At 41.4% G+C, this 20910-nt stretch overlaps 1 protein-coding gene across 6 annotated transcripts in view; it reads left to right on the top strand.

Annotated features, from left to right (window-relative positions):
* The first annotated feature begins 746 nt into the window (after positions 1–746).
* Positions 747–20910, top strand: part of LOC139372137 (S-phase cyclin A-associated protein in the ER) — a 127677-nt gene continuing 107513 nt past the window's right edge. For 4 of the 6 annotated variants that reach the window (XM_071111991.1, XM_071111990.1, XM_071111988.1 and 1 more), the window contains exon 1: positions 747–1043. In XM_071111991.1, the coding sequence (XP_070968092.1) occupies positions 867–1043 (177 nt within the window). In that variant the 5' untranslated portion in view covers positions 747–866. Of the gene's footprint in view, positions 1044–17743; positions 17944–20910 lie in introns of those variants that run through there. The other 2 variants (XM_071111992.1, XM_071111989.1) reach the window with 1 other exon arrangement.

Here is a 20910-nt window from a genome sequence, read left to right as displayed (position 1 = left end):
GGTTGTGCGATACTGTGCCTTAGACCGCTGTGCCACTCGTATCTACTGCTTGTATACTTCGTATTTTGGCGAATGTAGTAAGAATCCGGGAACTTTGGGCATACTAACTATATCCATACCATGACCAATAAACATACTACATACTCAATTTATGTCACAAGGAGTAAGGTTAGTGCAGTTAGTATGAATATTTGAATACAGCTATGGTTTCCATGTGGTTGATGCCATTCCATTTGCTCCAGCCATTTATGAGCCATCCTCCCCTCAGCAGCCTCCACTGATACCAAAGTTTGGCTGACAGTCATTGAGCCAAAAAACGATGTGCCTACTCTTAATACTAGGAAATTGCTTGGCTAGGATGATGAAAAGGCTCTGAATTTCCATGAAATACGTGATTTGGTTACAATTCTGAAGTCAGACGCGTTAGCTACAGGCGACCGCCTGGCAATCTGTAGGAATAATTATCGTAAACAAACTTTTGCGTGCTCCAGTTCGAACAGTTTGGGTAAATATTTGGGCAATAATGATGAGGATGACAAGACGAGAACATCGACCTGATAATTTTTTGTTTGTTTTTATCCCGCCCATTTACTTGGTTGCCATGGTTGAAGGTTAACTCCTACCGGGGTAGCCCGAATAATGAGCTTTGTGATTGGTTTGTATTTCTTCAGTTACCACCAAACCAATTAATGATTGGATATCCTATGTGTCTGTCATAAATGTGATCATACTCCTGTAAAATGCTAGGTTGCTTTTAGCTGTCAGTGGTATTTTATGTCGTTTCCATCAACGCCGAAAACGCGACAAGTGAGAATATTTTCAAATAAAATACATTTTACCCCAAGAATTGAATTACATTTACGTCAATGTCAAAAGACAGTCGCCACGATGGACGACGGCGTGGCGCTGGTCAACACCGACTCGGCCCTAGAATTGGACAAGGGCAAGGCGGAGACGGGAGGGAGAGGTCTGGCAGCAACAGCTCTGGATCCTCGCATGGAGGAGGGAAAAGCAGGAATACTCCCATAACCGTTGCCTCGAAGGTAGCTAGCTCTATTTTCAAGTTATACTGTATAATACACCAGCAACGTAAGACCGCGTTTAGCCAGCCAACAAAAATAAACCTATTTAGCTAAGGGTTTTTAGGCTGGGTTTCTGTGTAAGCACTTTGTGACATCTGATGTAAAAAGGGCTTTAAATACATTTCATTGGTTGATTAATTGATCGCGCGCTAGATAGTTAGCTAACTGGGCTACTAGTGTCGCTATTCTGTAGCGTTCGTTATGTTGTCGCTAACTCCGCTCAGCTGAAACCCACGGCTATTTTTACCTAGCTAGCCAACTAAAGTAGCTAATGGTGTGTTGAGTTGCAGGCCCTTTCGATAGGGGTTTTATTCCTTTTGTCCAAAGTAAATAATATTTTCTTGTATCGTTATGTTAACTATACGCTACCGGTTAAACATTTTAGGATCAAGGTTTATTTATTTATTTTTTTAACCATTTTCTACATTGTAGAATAATATTGAAGACATCAAAACTATGAAATAACACATGGAATAATTTAGTAAACAAATCAAAATATGTTTGAGATTCTTCAAATAGCCACCCATTCCCTTTGACAGCTTTGCACACTTTTGGCATTCTCTCAACCAGCTTCACCTGGAATGCTTTTCCTACAGTCTTGAAGGAGTTCCTACATATGCTGAGCACTTGTTGGCTGCTTTTCCTTCACTCTGTGGTCCAACCCCAAACCATCTCAATTGGGTTGAGGTTGGGTGATTGTGGAGGCCAGGTCATCTGATGCAGCACTCTCCTTTCTTGGTCAAATAGCCCTTCTGTGTTTTGGGTCATTGTCCTGTTGAAAAACAAATGATAGTCCCACTAAGTAAAAAAACACAGATGAGATGGTGTATTGCCGCACAATACTGTGGTAGCAAAGCTGGTTAAGTGTGCCTTGAATTCTAAATAAACCACTGACAGTGTCACCAGCAAAGCACCCCCACACCATAACACCTCCCCCTTGCTTTACGGTGGGAAATATACATGTGGAGATCATCCATTCACCCACACCGTGACTCACAAAGACATGGTGGTTGGAACCAAAAATCTACAATTTGGACTCCATACCAAAGGAAACATTTCCACCGGTCTAATGTCCATTGCTCGTGTTTTTTGGCACAAGCAAGTCTCTTCTTATTGATGTCCTTTGGTAGTGGTGTCTTTGCAGTAATTCGACCATGAAGGCCTGATTCACGCAGTCTCCTCTGATCAGTTGACGTTGAGATGAGTCTGTTACTTGAACTCTGAAGCATTTATTTGGCCTGCAATTTCTGCGGCTGGTAACTCTAATGAACTTATCCTCTGCAGCAGAGGTAACTGGGTCTTCCATTAATGAGGCGGTACTCATGAGAGCCAGTTTCATCATAGTACTTGATGTTTTTTGTTACAGCACTTGAAGAAACGTTCAAAGTTCTTGAATTTTCCGTGTTGACTGACCTTCATGTCTTAAAGTAATGATGGAATGTAATTTCTCTTTGCTTATTTGAGCTGTTCTTGCCATAATATGGACTTGGTCTTTTACCAAATAGGGCTATTTTCTGTATACCATCCCTACCTTGTCACAACACAACTGATTGGCTCAAACGCACGAAGAAGGAAAGAAATTCCACAAATGAACTTTTAACAAAGCACACCTGTTAATTGACTACCTCATGAAGCTGGTTGAGAGAATGCCAAAAGTGTGCAAAGCTGTCAAGGCAAAGGGTGTCTATTTGAAGGATCTCAAATTTTTAATATATTTTTATTTTGTTTAATGCTTTTTGGTTTCTACATGATTCCATGTGTTATTTCCTAGTTTTGATGTCTTCACTATTATTCTACAATATAGAAAAAAGTAAAAAATAACCATTGAGCTGCAAATAGAATAGAAAGTAAATATGATTTAGTCTAGGCCTATTCCACTATCTAAATATGCCATTCTGTTGTGTTATTTAATTGCCATATAATTGCATAATTTATTTTTACAACGGCGTGGGGATCCTGTGGGTATCATGTAACCTAATGAATCACACCTTTTCCAGTATTTGGGAGCACGGACTGTAAAGCCTTAAATTAAGCATTTTGACTGTTTTTGCAATTTCCACTCTGAATGTAGGCTTGTTATAGCCATTTGCGTTGCACAACCCCATCACGCAGAGGCTATATCCATATAAATAAATGAGACAAAACAAAATATTGACTAAGTCACCCAGACAGGATGACCACATCAGTGACTCAACCCACTCAGGTGACGCACCCCTCCCAGGGACAGTATGAGAGAGCCCCAGTAAGCCAGTGACTGAGCCGCTGTAATAGGGTTAGAGGCAGAGAATCCCAGTGGAAAGAGGGGAACCGGCCAGGCAGAGACAGCAAGGGCGGTTCGTTGCTCCAGAGCCTTTCCGTTCACCTTCCCACTCCTGGGCCAGACTACACTCAATCATATGACCCACGGAAGAGATGAGTCTTCAGTAAAGACTTAAAAGGTTGAAACCGAGTTTGCGTCTCTGACATGGGTAGGCAGACCGTTCCATAAAAATGGAGCTCTATAGGAGAAAGCCCTGCCTCCAGCTGTTTGCTTAGAAATTCTAGGGACAATTAGGAGGCCTGCGTCTTGTGACCGTAGCGTACGTGTAGGTATGTACGGCAGGACCAAATCAGAGAGATAGGTAGGAGCAAGCCCATGTAATGCTTTGAAGGTTAGCAGTAGAACCTTGAAATCAGCCCTTGCTTTGACAGGAAGCCAGTGTAGGGAGGCTAGCACTGGAGTAATATGATATTTTTTTTTGGTTCTAGTCAGGATTCAAGCAGCCGTATTTAGCACTAACTGAAGTTTATTTAGTGCTTTATCCGGGTAGCCGGAAAGTAGAGCATTGCAGTAGTCTAACCTAGAAGTGACAAAAGCATGGATTAATCTTTCTGCATTTTTGGACAGAAAGTTTCTGATTTTTGCAATGTTACGTAGATGGAAAAAAGCTGTCCTTGAAATGGTCTTGATATGTTCTTCAAAAGAGAGATGAGGGTCCAGAGTAACGCCGAGGTCCTTCACAGTTTTATTTGAGACGACTGTACAACCATTAAGATTAATTGTCAGATTCAACAGAATATCTCTTTGTTTTTTGGGACCTAGAACAAGCATCTCTGTTTTGTCCGAGTTTAAAAGTAGAAAGTTTGCAGCCATCCACTTCCTTATGTCTGAAACACATGCTTCTAGCGAGGGCAATTTTGGGGCTTCACAATGTTTCATTGAAATGTACAGCTGTGTGTCATCCGCATAGCAGTGAAAGTTAACATTATGTTTTCGAATGACATCCCAAGAGGTAAAATATATAGTGAAAACAATAGTGGTCCTAAAACGGAACATTGAGGAACACCGAAATTTACAGTTGATTTGTCAGAGGACAAACCATTCACAGAGACAAACTGATATCTTTCCGACAGATAAGATCTAAACCAGGCCAGAACTTGTCCGTGTAGACCAATTTGGGTTTCCAATCGCTCCAAATGAATTTGGTGATCGATGGTATTATAAGCAGCACTAAGGTCTAGGAGCACGAGGACAGATGCAGAGCCTCGGTCTGATGCCATTAAAAGGTCATTTACCACCTTCACAAGTGCAGTCTCAGTGCTATGATGGGGTCTAAAACCAGACTGAAGCATTTCGTATACATTGTTTGTCTTCAGGAAGGCAGTGAGTTGCTGCGCAACAGCCTTTTCTAAAATTTTTGAGAGGAATGGAATATTCGATATAGGCCGATTTAGTTTTAAAGAATATTTTCTGGGTCAAGGTTTGGCTTTTTCAAGAGAGGCTTTATTACTGCCACTTTTAGTGAGTTTGGTACACATCCGGTGGATAGAGAGCCGTTTATTATGTTCAACATAGGAGGGCCAAGCACAGGAAGCAGCTCTTTCAGTAGTTTAGTTGGAATAGGGTCCAGTATGTAGCTTGAAGGTTTAGAGGCCATGATTATTTTCATCATTGTGTCAAGAGATATAGTACTAAAACACTTGAGCGTCTCTTTTGATCCTAGGTCCTGGCAGAGTTGTGCAGACTCAGGACAACTGAGCTTTGAAGTAATACGCAGATTTAAAGTGGAGTCCGTAATTTGCTTTCTAATAATCATGATCTTTTCCTCAAAGAAGTTCATTAATTTATCACTGCTAAAGTGAAAGCCATCCTCTCTTGGGGAATGCTGCTTTTTAGTTAGCTTTGCGACAGTATCAAAAAGGAATTTCAGATTGTTCTTATTTTTCTCAATTAAGTTAGAAAAATAGGATGATAGCCATTTCCGTTCCAATTTTCTGGAAGCTTGCTTCAGAGCTCGGGTATTTTCTGTGTACCAGGGAGCTAGTTTTTTATGATAAATGTTTTTAGTTTTTAGGGGTGCAACTGCATCTAGGGTATTGCGCAAGGTTAAATTGAGTTCCTCGGTTAGGTGGTTAACTGATTTTTGTCCTCTGGCGTCCTTGGGTAGACAGAGGGAATCTGGAAGGACATCAAGGAATCTTTGTGTTGTCTGTGAATTTATAGCACAACTTTTGATGTTCCTTGGTTGGGGTCTGAGCAGATTATTTGTTGCAAACGTAATAAAATGGTGGTCCGATATTCCAGGATTATGAGGAAAAACAGCTAGGGTCTCTTTAAGGGGAGGCCTATAATAAGAACAGTTATAAAACACAAATCGAGTTATAAAAGTATTCTGCAAGACACCAGTACCCAAAATTATAGCCTAAATTGCAATGCCTATAAGTTGAAGGCCTGTTTTTATTTTTTATATTTGGGTAGGCCTAAATAAAACATTGAATTATTAAAGTAATAGGCTAAAGAACTTTGGAGAATTGATGGCTAAGGCTATTCTCTTTGATTTTGTTCCTATTGCAACTCAGACATATTACAGAATGGATGACATTCTCACTGACTGAACTGAAGGAAGAAATCAAATCTAATTTTATTGGTCACATAGATGTTGATGCGAGTGTCGCGAAATGCTTGTACTTCTAGTTCTGACAGTGCAGTAATATCTAACAAGTAATCTAACAATTTCCCAACAACTACCTAATACGCACAAATCTAAAGGCGTGAATGAGAATATGTACATTCTTATTGGCAGACTCGACAGCCTTTGTTTCTCAAATGATTGCCTAGCCTGGTTCACCAACTACTTCTCTGATAGAGTTCAGTGTGTCAAATCGGAGGGGCTGTTGTCCGGACCTCTAGGGTTCAATTCTCGGGCCGACTCTCTTCTCTGTATACATCAATTACATTGCTCTTGCTGCTGGTGATTCTCTGATCCACCTCTACGCAGACGACGCCATTCTGTGTACTTCTGGCCCTTCTTTGGTTGGACACTGTGTTAACTAACCTCCAGACGAGCTTCAATGCCATACAACTCTCCTTCCGTGGCCTCCAACTGCTCTTAAATGCAAGTAAAACTAAATGCATGCTATTCAATCGATCACTGCCCGCACCTGCCCACCCGTCCAGCATCACTACTCTGGACGGCTCTGACTTAGAATACGTGGACTACAAATACCTAGGTGTCTGGTTAGACTGTAAACTCTCCTTCCAGACTCACATTAAGCATCTCCAATCCAAAATCAAATCTAGAATCGGCTTCCTGTATCACAACAAAACGTCCTTCACTCATGCTGCCAAACATGCCCTCGTAAAACTGACTATCCTACCGATCCTCGACTTTGGCGATGTCATCTATAAAATAGCCTCCAACACTCTACTCAACAAATTGGATGCAGTCTATCACAGTGCCATCTGTTTTGTCACCAAACCCCCATACACTACCCACCACTGCGACCTGTATGTTCTTGTTGGTTGGGCCTCGCTTCATACTCGTCACCCCTAAAGCCAATTCCTTCTTTGTTCGCCTTTCTTTCCAGTTCTATGCTGCCAATGACTGGAATGAACTGCAAAAATCACTGAAGCTGGAGACTCATATCTCCCTCACTAGCTTTAAGCACCAGCTGTCAGAGCAGCTCACAGATCACTGCACCATAGTCCATCTGTAAACAGCCCATCTATCTACCTCATCCCCATACTGTATTTATTTATTTATCTTGCTCCTTTGCACCCCAGTATCTCTACTTGCACATTCATCTTCTGTACATCTACCATTCCAGTGTTTAATTGCTATGTTGTAATTACTTCACCGCCATGGACAATTTATTGCCTTTAACTCCCTTACCTTACCTCATTTGCACTCACTGTGTATATCATTTTTTGTTTTCTTTTTTTCTACTGTATTATTGACTATGTTTAGTTTATTCCATGTGTAACTCTGTGTTGTTGTAAGTGTCTAATTGCTATGCTTTATCCTGGCCAAGTCACAGTTGCAAATGAGAACTTGTTCTCAACTAGCCTACCTGGTTAAATAAAGGTGAAATAAATGTCAATAAAATAAAATAGGCAAGGTGCAATAGATTATATAAAATAAAGTATATGTAAGAAATGTAAACATTATTAAAGTGGCATTATTTAGAGTGGCATTGTATAAAGTGACTAGTGATCCAGTTATTTAAGTGACCAGTGATTGGGTCTCAATGTAAGCAGCAGCCTCTCTGACTTAGTGATTGTTGTTTAGCAGTCTGGCCTTGAGATAGAAGCTGTTTTTCAGTCTCTCGGTCCCAACTTTGATGCACTTACACTGATCTCACCTTCTGGATGGTAGCGGTGTGAACAGGCAGTGGCTCAGGTGGTTCTTGTCCTTGATGGTCTTTTTGGCCTTCCTGTGACATCGGGTGCTGTAGGTGTCATAGAGGGCAGGTAGTTTGCCCCCGGTGATGTGTTGTGCAGACCAAACCACCCTCTGGAGAGCCTTGCGGTTGAGGGCGGTGAAGTTGCCGTACCAGGCTATGATACAGCCCAACAGGATACTCTTGATTGTGCATCTCTAACAGCTTGTCAGGGTTTTAGGTGACAAGCCCCATTTCTTCAGCCTCCTGAGATTGAAGAGGCTCTGTTGTGCCATTTTCACCACACTGTCTGTGTGGGTAGACCATTTCAGTTTGTCTGTGATGTGTACGCCGAGGAACTTAAACTTTCCATCTTCTCCACTGCTGACCCTTCAATGTGGATAGGGGGGTACCCCCTCTGCTGTTTCCTGAAGTCCACGATCATCCTTAGTTTTGTTGATGTTGAGTGAGAGGTTGTTTTTCCTGACACCACACTCCGAGTGCCCTCATCACCCCTGTAGGCTGTCTCGTTGTTGTTGGTAATCAAGCCCACTCCTGTTGTGTCGTCTGCAAACTTGATGATTGAGTTAGAGGCGTGCATGACCACGCAGTCGTAGGTGAACAGAGAGTACAGGAGGAGGCTGAGCATGCACCCATGTGGGGCCCCAGTATTGAGGGTCAGCGAAGTGGAGATGTTGTTTCCTAACTTCACCACCTGGGGGCGACCTGTCCAGGACCTAATTGCACAGGGCGGGGTTGAGACCCAGGGCCTCCAGCTTGATGATGAGCTTGCATGGTACTATGGTGTTAAATGCTGAGCTGTAGTTAATGAACAGCATTCTTACATAGGTATTCCTCTTGTCAAGGTTGGATAGGGCAGTGTGCAGTGTGATGACAATTGTATAGTCTGTGGATGTAATTAAACGTTCAAATATATTGGAATGATGAGTTGCACGCATCATGCATGCGCTGCACTTTATTTGGCTAGTAGGTAAATAGGCCTACATTAGGGTATAATGACTCGATGGCTGTATGCCTCCAGAAGGGCATCTTCTGAGGCTGATGGGTGCTTTTCCGAAGCTGCATGGTGCTACATGGAGATCATAAGCTCTTCAACTGGGCAGCAGTGTTGTGGCATAATTTGACCACTGCAACAGAGTTGGTTTGAAGTGTGGGAATAAGTTTATGCCCGATTTAGCCTACATTTAAGCTCTCCTTTGATCATTTCTAAGTCCATATGTTCAAGACCCGATTCATATAAATTATTTAAAATTCATAATAACCCCTCCTACAGAATATGCTTTGGCAATATTTTGAGTGATGAAATCAATGTTAAAATATTCTGTCAAAAAATATTTTGAGTGGCAAAGACTCCAGTGGTCATACATAATTCATAGATTCACCAAACATCTGTTATTATTCTGTTTCATTTTTCCTGGTATATACTCCTGGATATGTTTCATTATTCCTGGTATATACTACTGGTTATGATATGCAGACAGAGCCCAGAGAATGGGATGGTGCAATAATGAATTAGTCATATGTTACTGACCGCTTTGATTAGGTCTTATGTAGCAAAATGTGTCATTCGGCTTTTATCGAATATAAAAAATAGACACAGGGCTACAACATTGTATATCATACACTGCATTTGAGGAACAATGGGAAAGTAATTCTGCTTTGAAAGTTGATAAACTTGTAACCCCACTTTTGACAAAAATGGGCCTTGAATCGTTTTGGTACACCTGTTGGCAAGCTCTTCTTTGTCTACACACATTCAGCATTGTTCACACCCTCTTAAGCCAGTCCCACCCATCTCTTTATGGATTCACATGTGAGGTCATGTGCTAAACAGTGAGTAGTGTAGTAAAGATTACGTGTAAAAGTAGTAGCCTACATTAAGGAACAATTCAAGGTAAACAAAGTGCCCGGATACAAATATTAGATGACTCTTACCCAGACACACTTGTTTAAATTGATGGGTCATGTGAAAGAAATGCTATAACCCCCAGCCACATCTTGCTAAGTGGATGGGTCTCTACAGAAGGTGTAAACTGTACAGCAAAATGGTTACTTGCATAGTAGCAAAATCAAAAATAGTGTCAATATAAAAATGTCAATACCAGTAGAGAGAGAACATAATGTACAGTATGTACAATAACAATAACCATATCAGTGATACTGGTGATAGATCAGGTAGTTAGTTATATGCATACAGTAAGGGGTAAAGTGGCTGAGCAGCAGGATAAAAAAAAAAGGGTAGCAGCAACGTGTGTGTGTGTTTGGAGAGAGTCGTGAATAAAAGTTAGTTAATTTAAAGAGCATTTCTCTCTCTGTGGGTCCAACCCCAAGAAGTTCTGGAAAACAGTTAAAGACCTGGAGAATAAACCCTCCTCACAGATGCCCATGTCCCTTAACTTAGGGATCCCTAAGCGCGAATCATGCTCGAATGCCGTTAGCGGGATTGATTTGACAACATCCAGTGAAATTGCAGTGCGCCAAATTCAAGCTACAGAAATATCAATATTCAACATTCACGAAAATATAAGTGTAATGCATCAAAATAAAGCTTAACTTCTTGTTAATCCAGCCGCTGTGTCAGATTTCAAAAAGGCTTTACGGTGAAAGCAGACCGTGCGATTATCTGAGGACAGCGCCCCGCATACAAACACATGAAAATAATTTTTCAACCAGGCAGGTGCGACACAAAAGGCAGAAATAGCCATACCTTGGAAGATCTTTTTTTCAATCTGAAATGTTTCAGTGACACAATGAATGGTCGTTTTGTTCGATAAATTCCTTTATATCCCAAATATGTCCATTTATTTGGCGCGTTTGATTCAGAAATACACCGGTTCCAACATGACTACAAAGTATCTAATAACTTACCTGTAAACTTGGTCCAAACATTTCAAACAACGTTCCTAATCCAACCTCAGGTATCCTAAAATGTAAATAAACAATAACATTTAAGACTGAATAAACTGTTTCTAATACCGGAACGCAACAAATGCACACAACAAATGACTAAAGCCCTTCAGAGTGACACCTATAAAGAACAGCCCTACTTCTTCATTTCTCAAAAGAAAAACATCGATCAATTTCTAAAGACTGTTGACATCTAGTGGAAGCCATATGAACTGCAATCTGGGACCTAATAAATCAGGTCTCCCATAGAAAACCATTGGAAAACACAATGATCCCCCCCCCCCCAAAGAAATTTCCCTCTGGGTTATGCTCGGGGTTTCACCTGCCAAATCAGTTCTGTTATACTCAGACATTATTCTGACAGTTTTAGAACCTTCAGAGTGTTTTCTATCCAAATCTACTAATCATATGCATATCCTAGCTTCTGGGCCTGAGTAACAGGCAGTTTACTTTGGACACGCTTTTCATCCGGATGTGAAAATACTGCCCCCTATCCCAGAGAGGTTAACTCTTAGGGATCCCTTCACCCCCATTCCCGCTCGGGTCCCGTTAACGGGATTGATTTGACAACATCCATTGAAATTGCAGCGCGCCAAATTCAAAAACAGAAATACTCATAAGAATTCTTTAAACATACAAGTGTTATACATCAAAATACAGCTTAACTTCTTGTTAATCCAGCCACAGTGTCAGATTTAAAAAAGGATTTACGGCAAAAGCAGACCATGCAATTATCTAAGGACAGCACCCCGCATACAAACACAAGAAAATCCTATTTCAACCAGGCAGGTGCGACACAAACATCAGAAATGACTATATAAATCACGCCTTACCTTTGAAGATCTTATGATGGTATGCCAAAATGTCCCAGAAACATCACAAATGGTCCTTTTGTAAGATACATTTATTGTTTATATCCCCAAAATATCTATTTATTTGGTGCGTTTGATTCAGAAATAACCCGGTTTCAACTCGCCCAACATGCCTACAAAGTATCTAATAAGTTACCTGTAAACTTGGTCCAAACATTTCAAACAACTTTCCTAATCCAACCTTAGGTATCCTAAAACGTAAATAATCAATACAATTTACGACGGGATAAACTGTGTTCAATACCAGACAAAAACAAAGTGAAGCACGTTCCAGGTTGCGCGCACCAAAAGACTTGAGTCCCTCTGAGTGACACATGGAAGTAACAGGGCTACTTCTTCATTTCTCAAAAGAAAAACATCAACCATTTCTAAAGACTGTTGACATCTAGTGGAAGCCATAGGAACTGCAAGCCAATTCCTATTAAAAAGAGCTTCCCATAGAAACCTAAAAGAAAACAAAATGACCTCAAAAAAAAGATTTCCCTGGATGGATTGTGCTCGGGGTTTCGACTGCTAAATAAGTTCTGTTATACCCACAGAAATTATTCAAAGTTTTAGAAACTTCAGAGTGTTTTCTATCCAAATCGACTAATAATATGCAAATCCTAGCTTCTGGGCCTGAGTAGCAGGCAGTTTACTTTGGGCACGCTTTTCATCTGGACATCAAAATACTGCCCCCTAGCCTTAAGAAGTTTTAACCAGGTAGGCCAGTTGAGGACAAGTTCTCATTTACAACTGCGACTTGGCCAAGATAGAGCAAACACACAAACAACAGTTATACATAGGATAAACAAACGTACAGTCAGTAACACAATAGAAAAGTCTATATATAGTGTGTGCAAATGTAGTAAGATTAGGGAGGTAAGGCAATAAATAGGACATAGTGGCGAAATAATGACAATTTAGCAATTAAACATTGTAGTGATAGATGTGCAGATGATGATGTGTAGGAGGGATACTGGGGTGAAAAAGAGCAAAAATAAATAACAATATGGGGATGAGGTAGTTGGGTGGGCTATTTACAGATGAGCTATGTACAGGTGCAATGATCGGTAAGCTTTTCTGACAGCTTATGCTTAAAGTTAGTGAGGGAGATATGCGTCTCCAGCTTCAGTGATTTGTTCAATTTGTTCCAGTCATTGGCAGCAGATAACTGGAAGGAAAGGGGGCCAAATGAGGAGTTGGCTTTGGGGGTGACCAGTGAAATATACCTTCTGGAGCGCGTGCTACGGGTGGGTGCTGCTATGGTGACCAGTGAGCTGAGATAATGCAGGGCTTTCCCTAGCAAAGACTTATAGATGACCTGGAGCCAGTGGGTTTGGTGACGAGTATGTAGCGAGGGCCAGCCAAAGAGAACATACAGGTCGCAGTGGTGGGTAGTTTTTGGAGCTTTGGTGACAAAACGGATGGCACTGTGATAGACTACATCCAATTAGCTGAGTAGAGTGTTGGAGGCTATTTTGTAAAAGACATCGCCGAAGTCCAGGATCGGTTGGATAGTCAGTTTTACGAGGGTATGTTTGGCAGCATGAGTGAAGGATGCTTTGTTGCAAAATAGTATTGCTGAACAGTATTGTCTTTTATCGATGGCTGCTATGATATCGTTTAGGACCTTGAGTGTGGCTGTGGTGCACCCATGACCAGCTCGGAAACCAGATTGCGTAGCGTAGAAGGTACGGTGGGATTCGAAATGGTCGGTGATTTGTTTGTTAACTTGGCTTTCGAAGAGTTTAGGAAGGCAGGGTAGGATAGATATAGGTCTGTAACAGTTTGGGTCTGGAGTGTCACCCCCTTTGAAGAGGGGGATGACTGCGGCAGCTTTCCAATCTTTAGGGATCTCGGACGATATGAAAGAGAGGTTGAACAGGCTAGTACTAGGGGTCGCAAAAATGTCAGCGGATAATTCGAGAGGGTCCAGATTTCCTAGCCCAGCTAATTTGTAGGGGTCCAGATTTTGCAGCTCTTTTAAAACAACAGCTAGGATTTGGGTGAAGGAGAAATGATGGGGGGGGGGGGGCTTGGGCAAGCTGCTGTTGGGGGTGCAGAGCTGTTGACCGGGGCAGGGGTAGCCAGGTGGAAAGCATGGCCAGCTGTAGAAAAATGCTTATTGAAATTCTCGATTATTGTAGATTTATTGGTGGTGACAGTGTTTCCTAGCCTCAGTGCAGTGGGCAGAACTTTTTGGAGTTTGTGTTACAGGATGCAAATTTCTGTTTGAAAAAGCTAGCCTTAGCTTTCCTAACTGCCTGTTTATATTGGTTCCTAACTTCCCTGAAATGTTGCATATCGCGGGGGCTATTCAATGGTAATGCAGTACGCCACAGGATGTTTTTGTGCTGTTGGGCAGTCAGGTCTGGAGTGAACCAGGGGCTATATCCGTTCTACATTTTTTGAATGGGGCACACTTATTTAAGATGGTGAGGAAAACACTTTTAAAGAATAACCAGGCATCCTCTACTGACAGAATGAGGTCAATATCCTTCCAGGATACCCAGGCCAGGTCGATTAGAAAGGCCTGCTCGCTGAAGTGTTTTAGGGAGCGTTTGACAGTGATTAAGGGGTGGTGGTTTGACCACGGACCCATTACGGACGCAGGCAATGAGGCAGTGATTGCTGAGATCCTGGTTGAAGACAGCAGAGGTGTATTTAGAGGGCAGGTTGGTCAGGATGTTATCTATGAGGGTGCCCGTGTTTACGAATTTAGGGTTATACCTGGTAGGTTCCATGATAATTTGTGTGAGATTGAGGGCATCTAGCTTAGATTGTAGGACGGCCGGGGTACGAACTCTGAAGATAGATGGGGGGAAATTAATTCACATATGGTGTCTAGGGTACAGCCGGGGGGCTGAGGGGGGATCTATAACAAGCGGCAACAGTGATATATTTATTTCTGGAAAGGTGATTATTATAATATTTTTTTTAAGTAGAAGCTCGAATTGTTTGGGCACAGACCTGGATAGCATGACAGAACTCGAAAGGCTATCTCTGCAGTAGATTGCAACTCCACCCCCTTTGACAGTTTTATTTTGGCAGAAAATGTTGTAATTGGGGATGGAATTTTCAGGATTTTTGGTGGCCTTGCTATGCCAGGATTCAGACACGGCTAGGACATCAGGGTTGGCGGAGGGCTTGCAAACCATTACAGACTACAAAGGGAAGGACAGCCGAGAGCTGCCCAGTGACATGAGCCTACCAGACGAGCTAAACTACTTCTATGCTCGCTTTGAAACAAATAACACTGAAACATGCATGAGAGCACCAGCTGATCCGGAAGACTGTGTGATCACGCTCTCCACAGCCGACGTGAGTAAGACCTTTAAACAGGTCAACATTCACAAGGCCGCACAGCCATTTGCATACAGATTCACAGATGATGCAATCTCTATTGCACTCCACACTGCCCTTTCCCACCTGGACTAAAGGAACACCTACAGTTGAAGTCGGAAGTTTACATACTTGTTTTTCAACCACTCCACATATTTCTTGTTGACAAACTATAGTTTTGGCAAGTCGGTTAGGACATCTACTTTGTACATGACACAAGTAATTTTTCCAACAATTGTTTACGGACAGTATAATTCACTGTATCACAATTCCAGTGGGTCAGAAGTTTACAAACACTAAGTTGGCTGTGCTTTTAAACAGCTTGGAAAATTCCCGAAAATTATGTCATGGCTTTAGAAACTTCTGATAGGCTAATTGACATATTTTGAGTCAATTGGAGTTGTACCTGTGGATGTATTTCAAGGACTACCTTCAAACTCAATGCCTCTTTGCTTGACATCATGGGAAAATCAAAAGAAATCAGCCAGGACTTCAGAAAAAAAATTGTAGACCTCCACAAGTCTGGTTCATCCTTGGGAGCAATTTCAGAACGCCTGAAGGTACCATGTTCATTTGTACAAACAATAGTACGCAAGTATAAACACCATGGGACCACACAGCCGTCATACCGCTCAGGAAGGAGACACGTTCTGTCTCCTAGAGACGAACGTACATTGGTGCGGAATGTGCAAATCAATCCCAGAACAACTGCAAAGGACCTTGTGAAGATGCTGGAGGAAACGGGTACAAAAGTATCTTAATCCACAGTAAAATGAGTCCTTTATCTACATAAGCTGAAAGGCCGCTCAGCAAGGAAGAAGCCACGGTTTACAACTGCACATGGGACCAAGATCATACTTTTTGGAGAAATGTCCTCTGGTCTGATGAAACAAAAATATAACTGTTTGGCCATAATGACCATCCTTATGTTTGGAAGTTAAAGGGGGATGCTTGCAAGTCGAAGAACACCATCCCAACCGTGAAGCACGGGGGTGGCAGCAGCATGTTGTGGGTGTGCTTTGCTGCAGGAGGGACTGGTGCACTTCACAAAATAGATGGCATCATGATGAAAGGAAATTATGTGGATATATTGAAGCAACATCTCAAGACATCAGTCACGTTAAAGCTTGGTCGCAAATGGGTCTTCCAAATGGACATTGACCCCAAGCATACTTCCAAAGTTGTGGAAAATGGCTTAAGGACAACAAAGTCAAGGTATTGGAGTGGCCATCAAAAAGCCCTGACCTCAATCCTTTAGAAAATTTGTGGGCAGAACTGAAAAAGCATGTGTGAGAAAGGAGGCCTACAAACCTGACTCGGTTACACCAGCTCTGTCAGGAGGAATGGGCCAAAATTCACCCAACTATTGTGGGATGCTTGTGTAAGGCTACCCAAAAGGTTTGACCCAAATTAAACCATTTAAAGGCAATGCTACCAAATACTAATTGAGTGTATGTAAACTTCTGACCCACTGGGAATGTGATGAAAGACATAAAAGCTTAAATAAATCATTCTCTCTACTATTATTCTGACATTTCACATTCTTCCAATAAAGTGGTGATCCTAACTGATCTAAGACAAGACAGGGAATTTTTACTAGGATTAAATGTCAGGAATTGTGAAAAACTGAGTTTAAATGTATTTGGCTAAGGTGTATGTAAACTTCCGACTTCAGCTGTACATATCTAAACAAAATATCCCAAGATATGCTGTTAGCTAGCTAGATAGCATTAGGTTGCTGGTTCGCTAGCTAACATTACGTCACCCCTTTATTTTATGAATGTGAAATGTGAGATTAATAGTATATATATTTTTATTTTATAAAAAAAAACATTTTGGCGTGAGATGAACCTGCCAAAACTCTGAAATGTATTATTGTACTTCAGAATTGCGACACACTATTGTTTCAAGCCTAAAATGTTATTCCGTTATCGTAACATGGTGTTTGAATGTTCATAGATGAAATTTTACGTTTCAGGTTTCACACATGGCTTTTCTTACGATCCTAACGATATGTGTGTTCAACCTTTTTGCAGCTGTTTGGCTCCATAGATTTTGTCCGACATTTTTTTTTTTTTTTTTTTGCAATGCTTTGTCACCATGTGCTGACATAATATGCCAGTTGATAAAATTAAAACAGTCAAATACTTCACTCTGTAGTGTTATGTCAGTCATTAGGAAACAACTTATTTCACTGGAGCTGTGGATGTACTTTCTAAAGATGGTTGTGCTCGGGTTATTGCTCCGACATAAAGTCAAAATTCTTAATAGATCCTGTTCAGCCATTCTTCCATTGCTAAAGGGTTTATTTTTTTTTAGGCATTGCATTGTTTTCTATAAGAATCCCTGCTCACACTAAATATCTTGCTGCATACCTCATTTGCTCGTAGCAAAGTTTATTTTGAGACTCTTACTCATTTGGCACAAAGTTGCAGGTGGCCCATGTGGGTTTGTGTTTGTCCTTCAGCCTTGTATGATTCATTGCAGGCGGACCATGTGGGTTTGTGCTTTCCTCCAGCCTTGTATGATTCATCCACTGCCAAGTCCAATCGGATGCTGCTTAGCCTCAGCCTCTCTGGCTAATGCAGGCTTACATTAGCACACTCCTTGAGCCTGCAGCTACACTCATTTCTGGCAGTGGAGGACGGGGGCTGAGGGGCAGGCCTGTGAGATGAGAGGAGCTGTAAACACAGGAAGCAGTGCAGAGGAAAGGAGAGGAGACCCGGGTGAGTGGCAGGAAGGCAGACGGACAGCAGCAGCAGTGGTCTGCAGCACAGGCCCAGGGGCTGGATGCTAGCTCAGCACAGTGCTCCGAGCTCAGCCCTGATTACAAACGGAGCAGAAAGGATTGACAGCCCACTAAGCACCTGGCTGTCTCAATCACCATTTGTGGTGAAGTTGACACAGCTGGGCAAGTTGCTATAGAAGTGCTAGCTACACACGGTCTATTTTGATCCTGCTGTCAGATGATGATGTCACCTATCACAAGTGGCAATGCTGGGGAAACAGGTTGGCTGAAGTTGGCTGAAGTGGGCTGCAAAAATATGTCAGGGGTGGATAAGGACGAGGAACCTGCATACAGACTCTACTTCTATTCTGTATGTATTTTTTTTAGCCATCTTTCTTTCTCTCTCTTCACTCCCCCCTCGTTCTGCATGTGTCTGTTTGTAAACCTGCTTTTTAAAAGGGTAACTCTTTTAAAACTACCCCAAGCTCTTTCCTGTGTGCATGTAGAGGCTGTCTGTGACCGAGTTGCATAACAAGACTGTGTATTCTCCATTTTAAATGGAGAAGTGCTGAAATAAACAACCTGCACTGTCTACCATAGTCAAGGCCAGGTGGCAGGTGGCAGCAGCTGATTAAGTGGATCAGGAGAGCCTTTCCATAAGCCTTGCCTACCTCATGCTGTACAGCTAGGAGTCAGTCAAGATAGGCTTCCCTTCATGTCAAGAGTCATCTGTGATAAGATGGCTGCCAATCCCATGAAACGGTGTTAATATTTACTGTCAGCTGGGCGACGCATTTGCTATGATGGTAACGTAGCTTGCTATTTGTTAATTTCAGTGGGATTTGGCTACTCTGTTTGATGTGCAGCCTAGGGATGTTGGTGCTTGATCCTATTGTCCTTTGCTTCCTATGCTTTTCTGGTAAGAGAATGAAGCTGGGCATTTCCATCTAAAAGGACCCATGAGCACCAACATAGAAGCATGTCAAATTGGGTCTCAAATGAAAGCAAGGAGTGTAGGCTTGGGTGGTATACCGGGTATTTGGAAATGGCCACGAGATGGTTTTTCAATACCGTCAATGCTGTTGAAACTATTTCTTTGAAGTTTTTCAATAGATTTTTATATTTGTAGCTGCTTTTTAAATAAATACCTGCAGTCAACTTGTACAATACATAAGGAGATAAAGCAGATCGCGGTCTTCATTTCACCTGTCACATTGTTTTACATTATGAAGCATTCGTAGTTCCCCAGAACAGTTGAGCCTGTCATGCGTTTGTTTGTAAGTAGCACAATGGGAGAAAGTGGGAGCAAATCAAATTTAATTTGTCACATGCCTTGAATAGAACCTTACTGTGAAATGTATCCACAGTTTATATGTGAGAAAATTCATACCGTATAAAGAAAAATCATGACCGCTGTAATTAAAACGAGACGTTTCGGTACAATTGTATTAAATGCCAACAGATAATTTGTTTGTACGACATGGTGGGCTCTTTGTGTTGGTAAAATGAATTATGCAACAATTGGAAAAGGCGGTGGAAACACTTTTATGGGCAAATATTGATAAAATAACCATCATATCGAAGTAAACTTGGAGTCACGCGATGACATGGTATGTGTGTGGTCCATATCCCATTACGACTTGGGAAACCATGCAATTTATTAGGCTACAGATGAATATGAAATAAGTTATGATGAATTTCACGGGGTGGTGAAAGTTCACGGTGATCTTGATGCTCCTTTACAATAAATATTGAGTCTGATTCTGGTGACATGATGATCGATGCTTGACTGCCGTTTGATAAATACTCTCACTCTTATCCATAATAATCTCATGTAGACTAACCTAGCAGCACAGCCTACCAACACTATCTGCCAGCTGTTGGCTAGAGTACACGTGCTAAGACCAGAGTAGCACATCTGCTATTTAATGCAACAGTTGTGACAAAACTATCGGTTAATTTGAATTGATTTATTAGCATCCCCATTAGCTGACGCTGGGGTCTGACACATAACGAAAAAGACATTACAGACTAGACTTTACATTTAAAAACATTAACAGGTAGTGTGTGTGTTACACATACATGTCAGTACATAAAAACAACAAGTAGGTCACATGGGGGAGGCGTTGTGCCATGAGGTGTTGCTGTAGTTTTTTTTAAAACCAGGTTTGCTTTTCACTTGCGCTATATAAGATGAAAGGCAGTTCCATGCACTATGACTGGCTCTGGAGCAAATTGGATTGTGCACTCTTTTTCTCTTAATTAATATGGATAGGGGGCACTATTTGAAAAGCGTGCCCAAAGTAAACTGCCTGCTACTCAGGCCCAGAAGCTAGGATATGCATATTATTAGTAGATTTGGATAGAAAACACTCTGAAGTTTCTAAAACTGTTTGAATAATGTCTGTGAGTATAACACAACTGATTTGGCAGGCGAAACCCCAAGCACAATCCATCCAGGGAAACATTTATTTGAACTCGATCTGTTTTCCATTAGGTTTCTTAGGCAATCCCTTTTTAATAGAAATATGCTTGCAGTTAATATGGCTTCCACTAGATGTCAACAGTCTTTAGAAATTGGTTGATGTTTTTCCTTTGAGAAATGAAGAAGTAGCCCTTTCCTTGCTGAGTGTCAAGCCAAGTGTACTTTTTTGTTTGGTGCGCGTGACCTGGAACTCCCTCCACTTTAATTTTATCCACTATTGAACACAGTATATTCCGTCTTAAATTTGATCGATTATTTACGTTTTAAAATACCTAAGGTTGGATTAGGAAAGTTGTTTGAAATGTTTGGACCAAGTTAACGGGTAACTTATTAGATACTTTGTAGTCATGTTGGGCGAGTTGGAACTGGTGCATTTTCTGAATCATTTGGGGGATATAACGACAGAATTTATTGAACAAAAAGGACTATTTGTGATGTTTCTGGGACATTTTGGAGTGCCAACATTAGAAGATCTTCAAAGGTAAGGCATATATTATATCGCTATTTCTGACTTTTGTCGTCCACCTGCATGGTTGAAATCTGATTTTCATGTGTTTGCATGTTGGGTGCTGTCCTCAGATAATCGCATGGTTTGCTTTCATCGTGAAGCCTTTTTGAAATCTGACACAGCGGCTGGATTAACAATAAGTTAAGCTTTATTTTGATGTTTTACACTTGTGATTTCATGAAAGTTAAATATTTATAGTAATTTAATTTGAATTTGGCGCTCTGCGATTTCACCAGATGTTGTCAAATCGATCCCGCTAAAGGGATTTGATCCCTAAGAAGTTTTAACCTCTGCAACTAAACTTCACCCAATAACTTTTATGCAGTTTTGATCCTTATTCTTCT

Source organism: Oncorhynchus clarkii, chromosome 2 (genome assembly GCF_045791955.1).
Source record: "Oncorhynchus clarkii lewisi isolate Uvic-CL-2024 chromosome 2, UVic_Ocla_1.0, whole genome shotgun sequence".
Lineage (NCBI taxonomy): Eukaryota > Metazoa > Chordata > Actinopteri > Salmoniformes > Salmonidae > Oncorhynchus > Oncorhynchus clarkii.
This window is presented reverse-complemented; position numbering and strand designations above follow the sequence as displayed.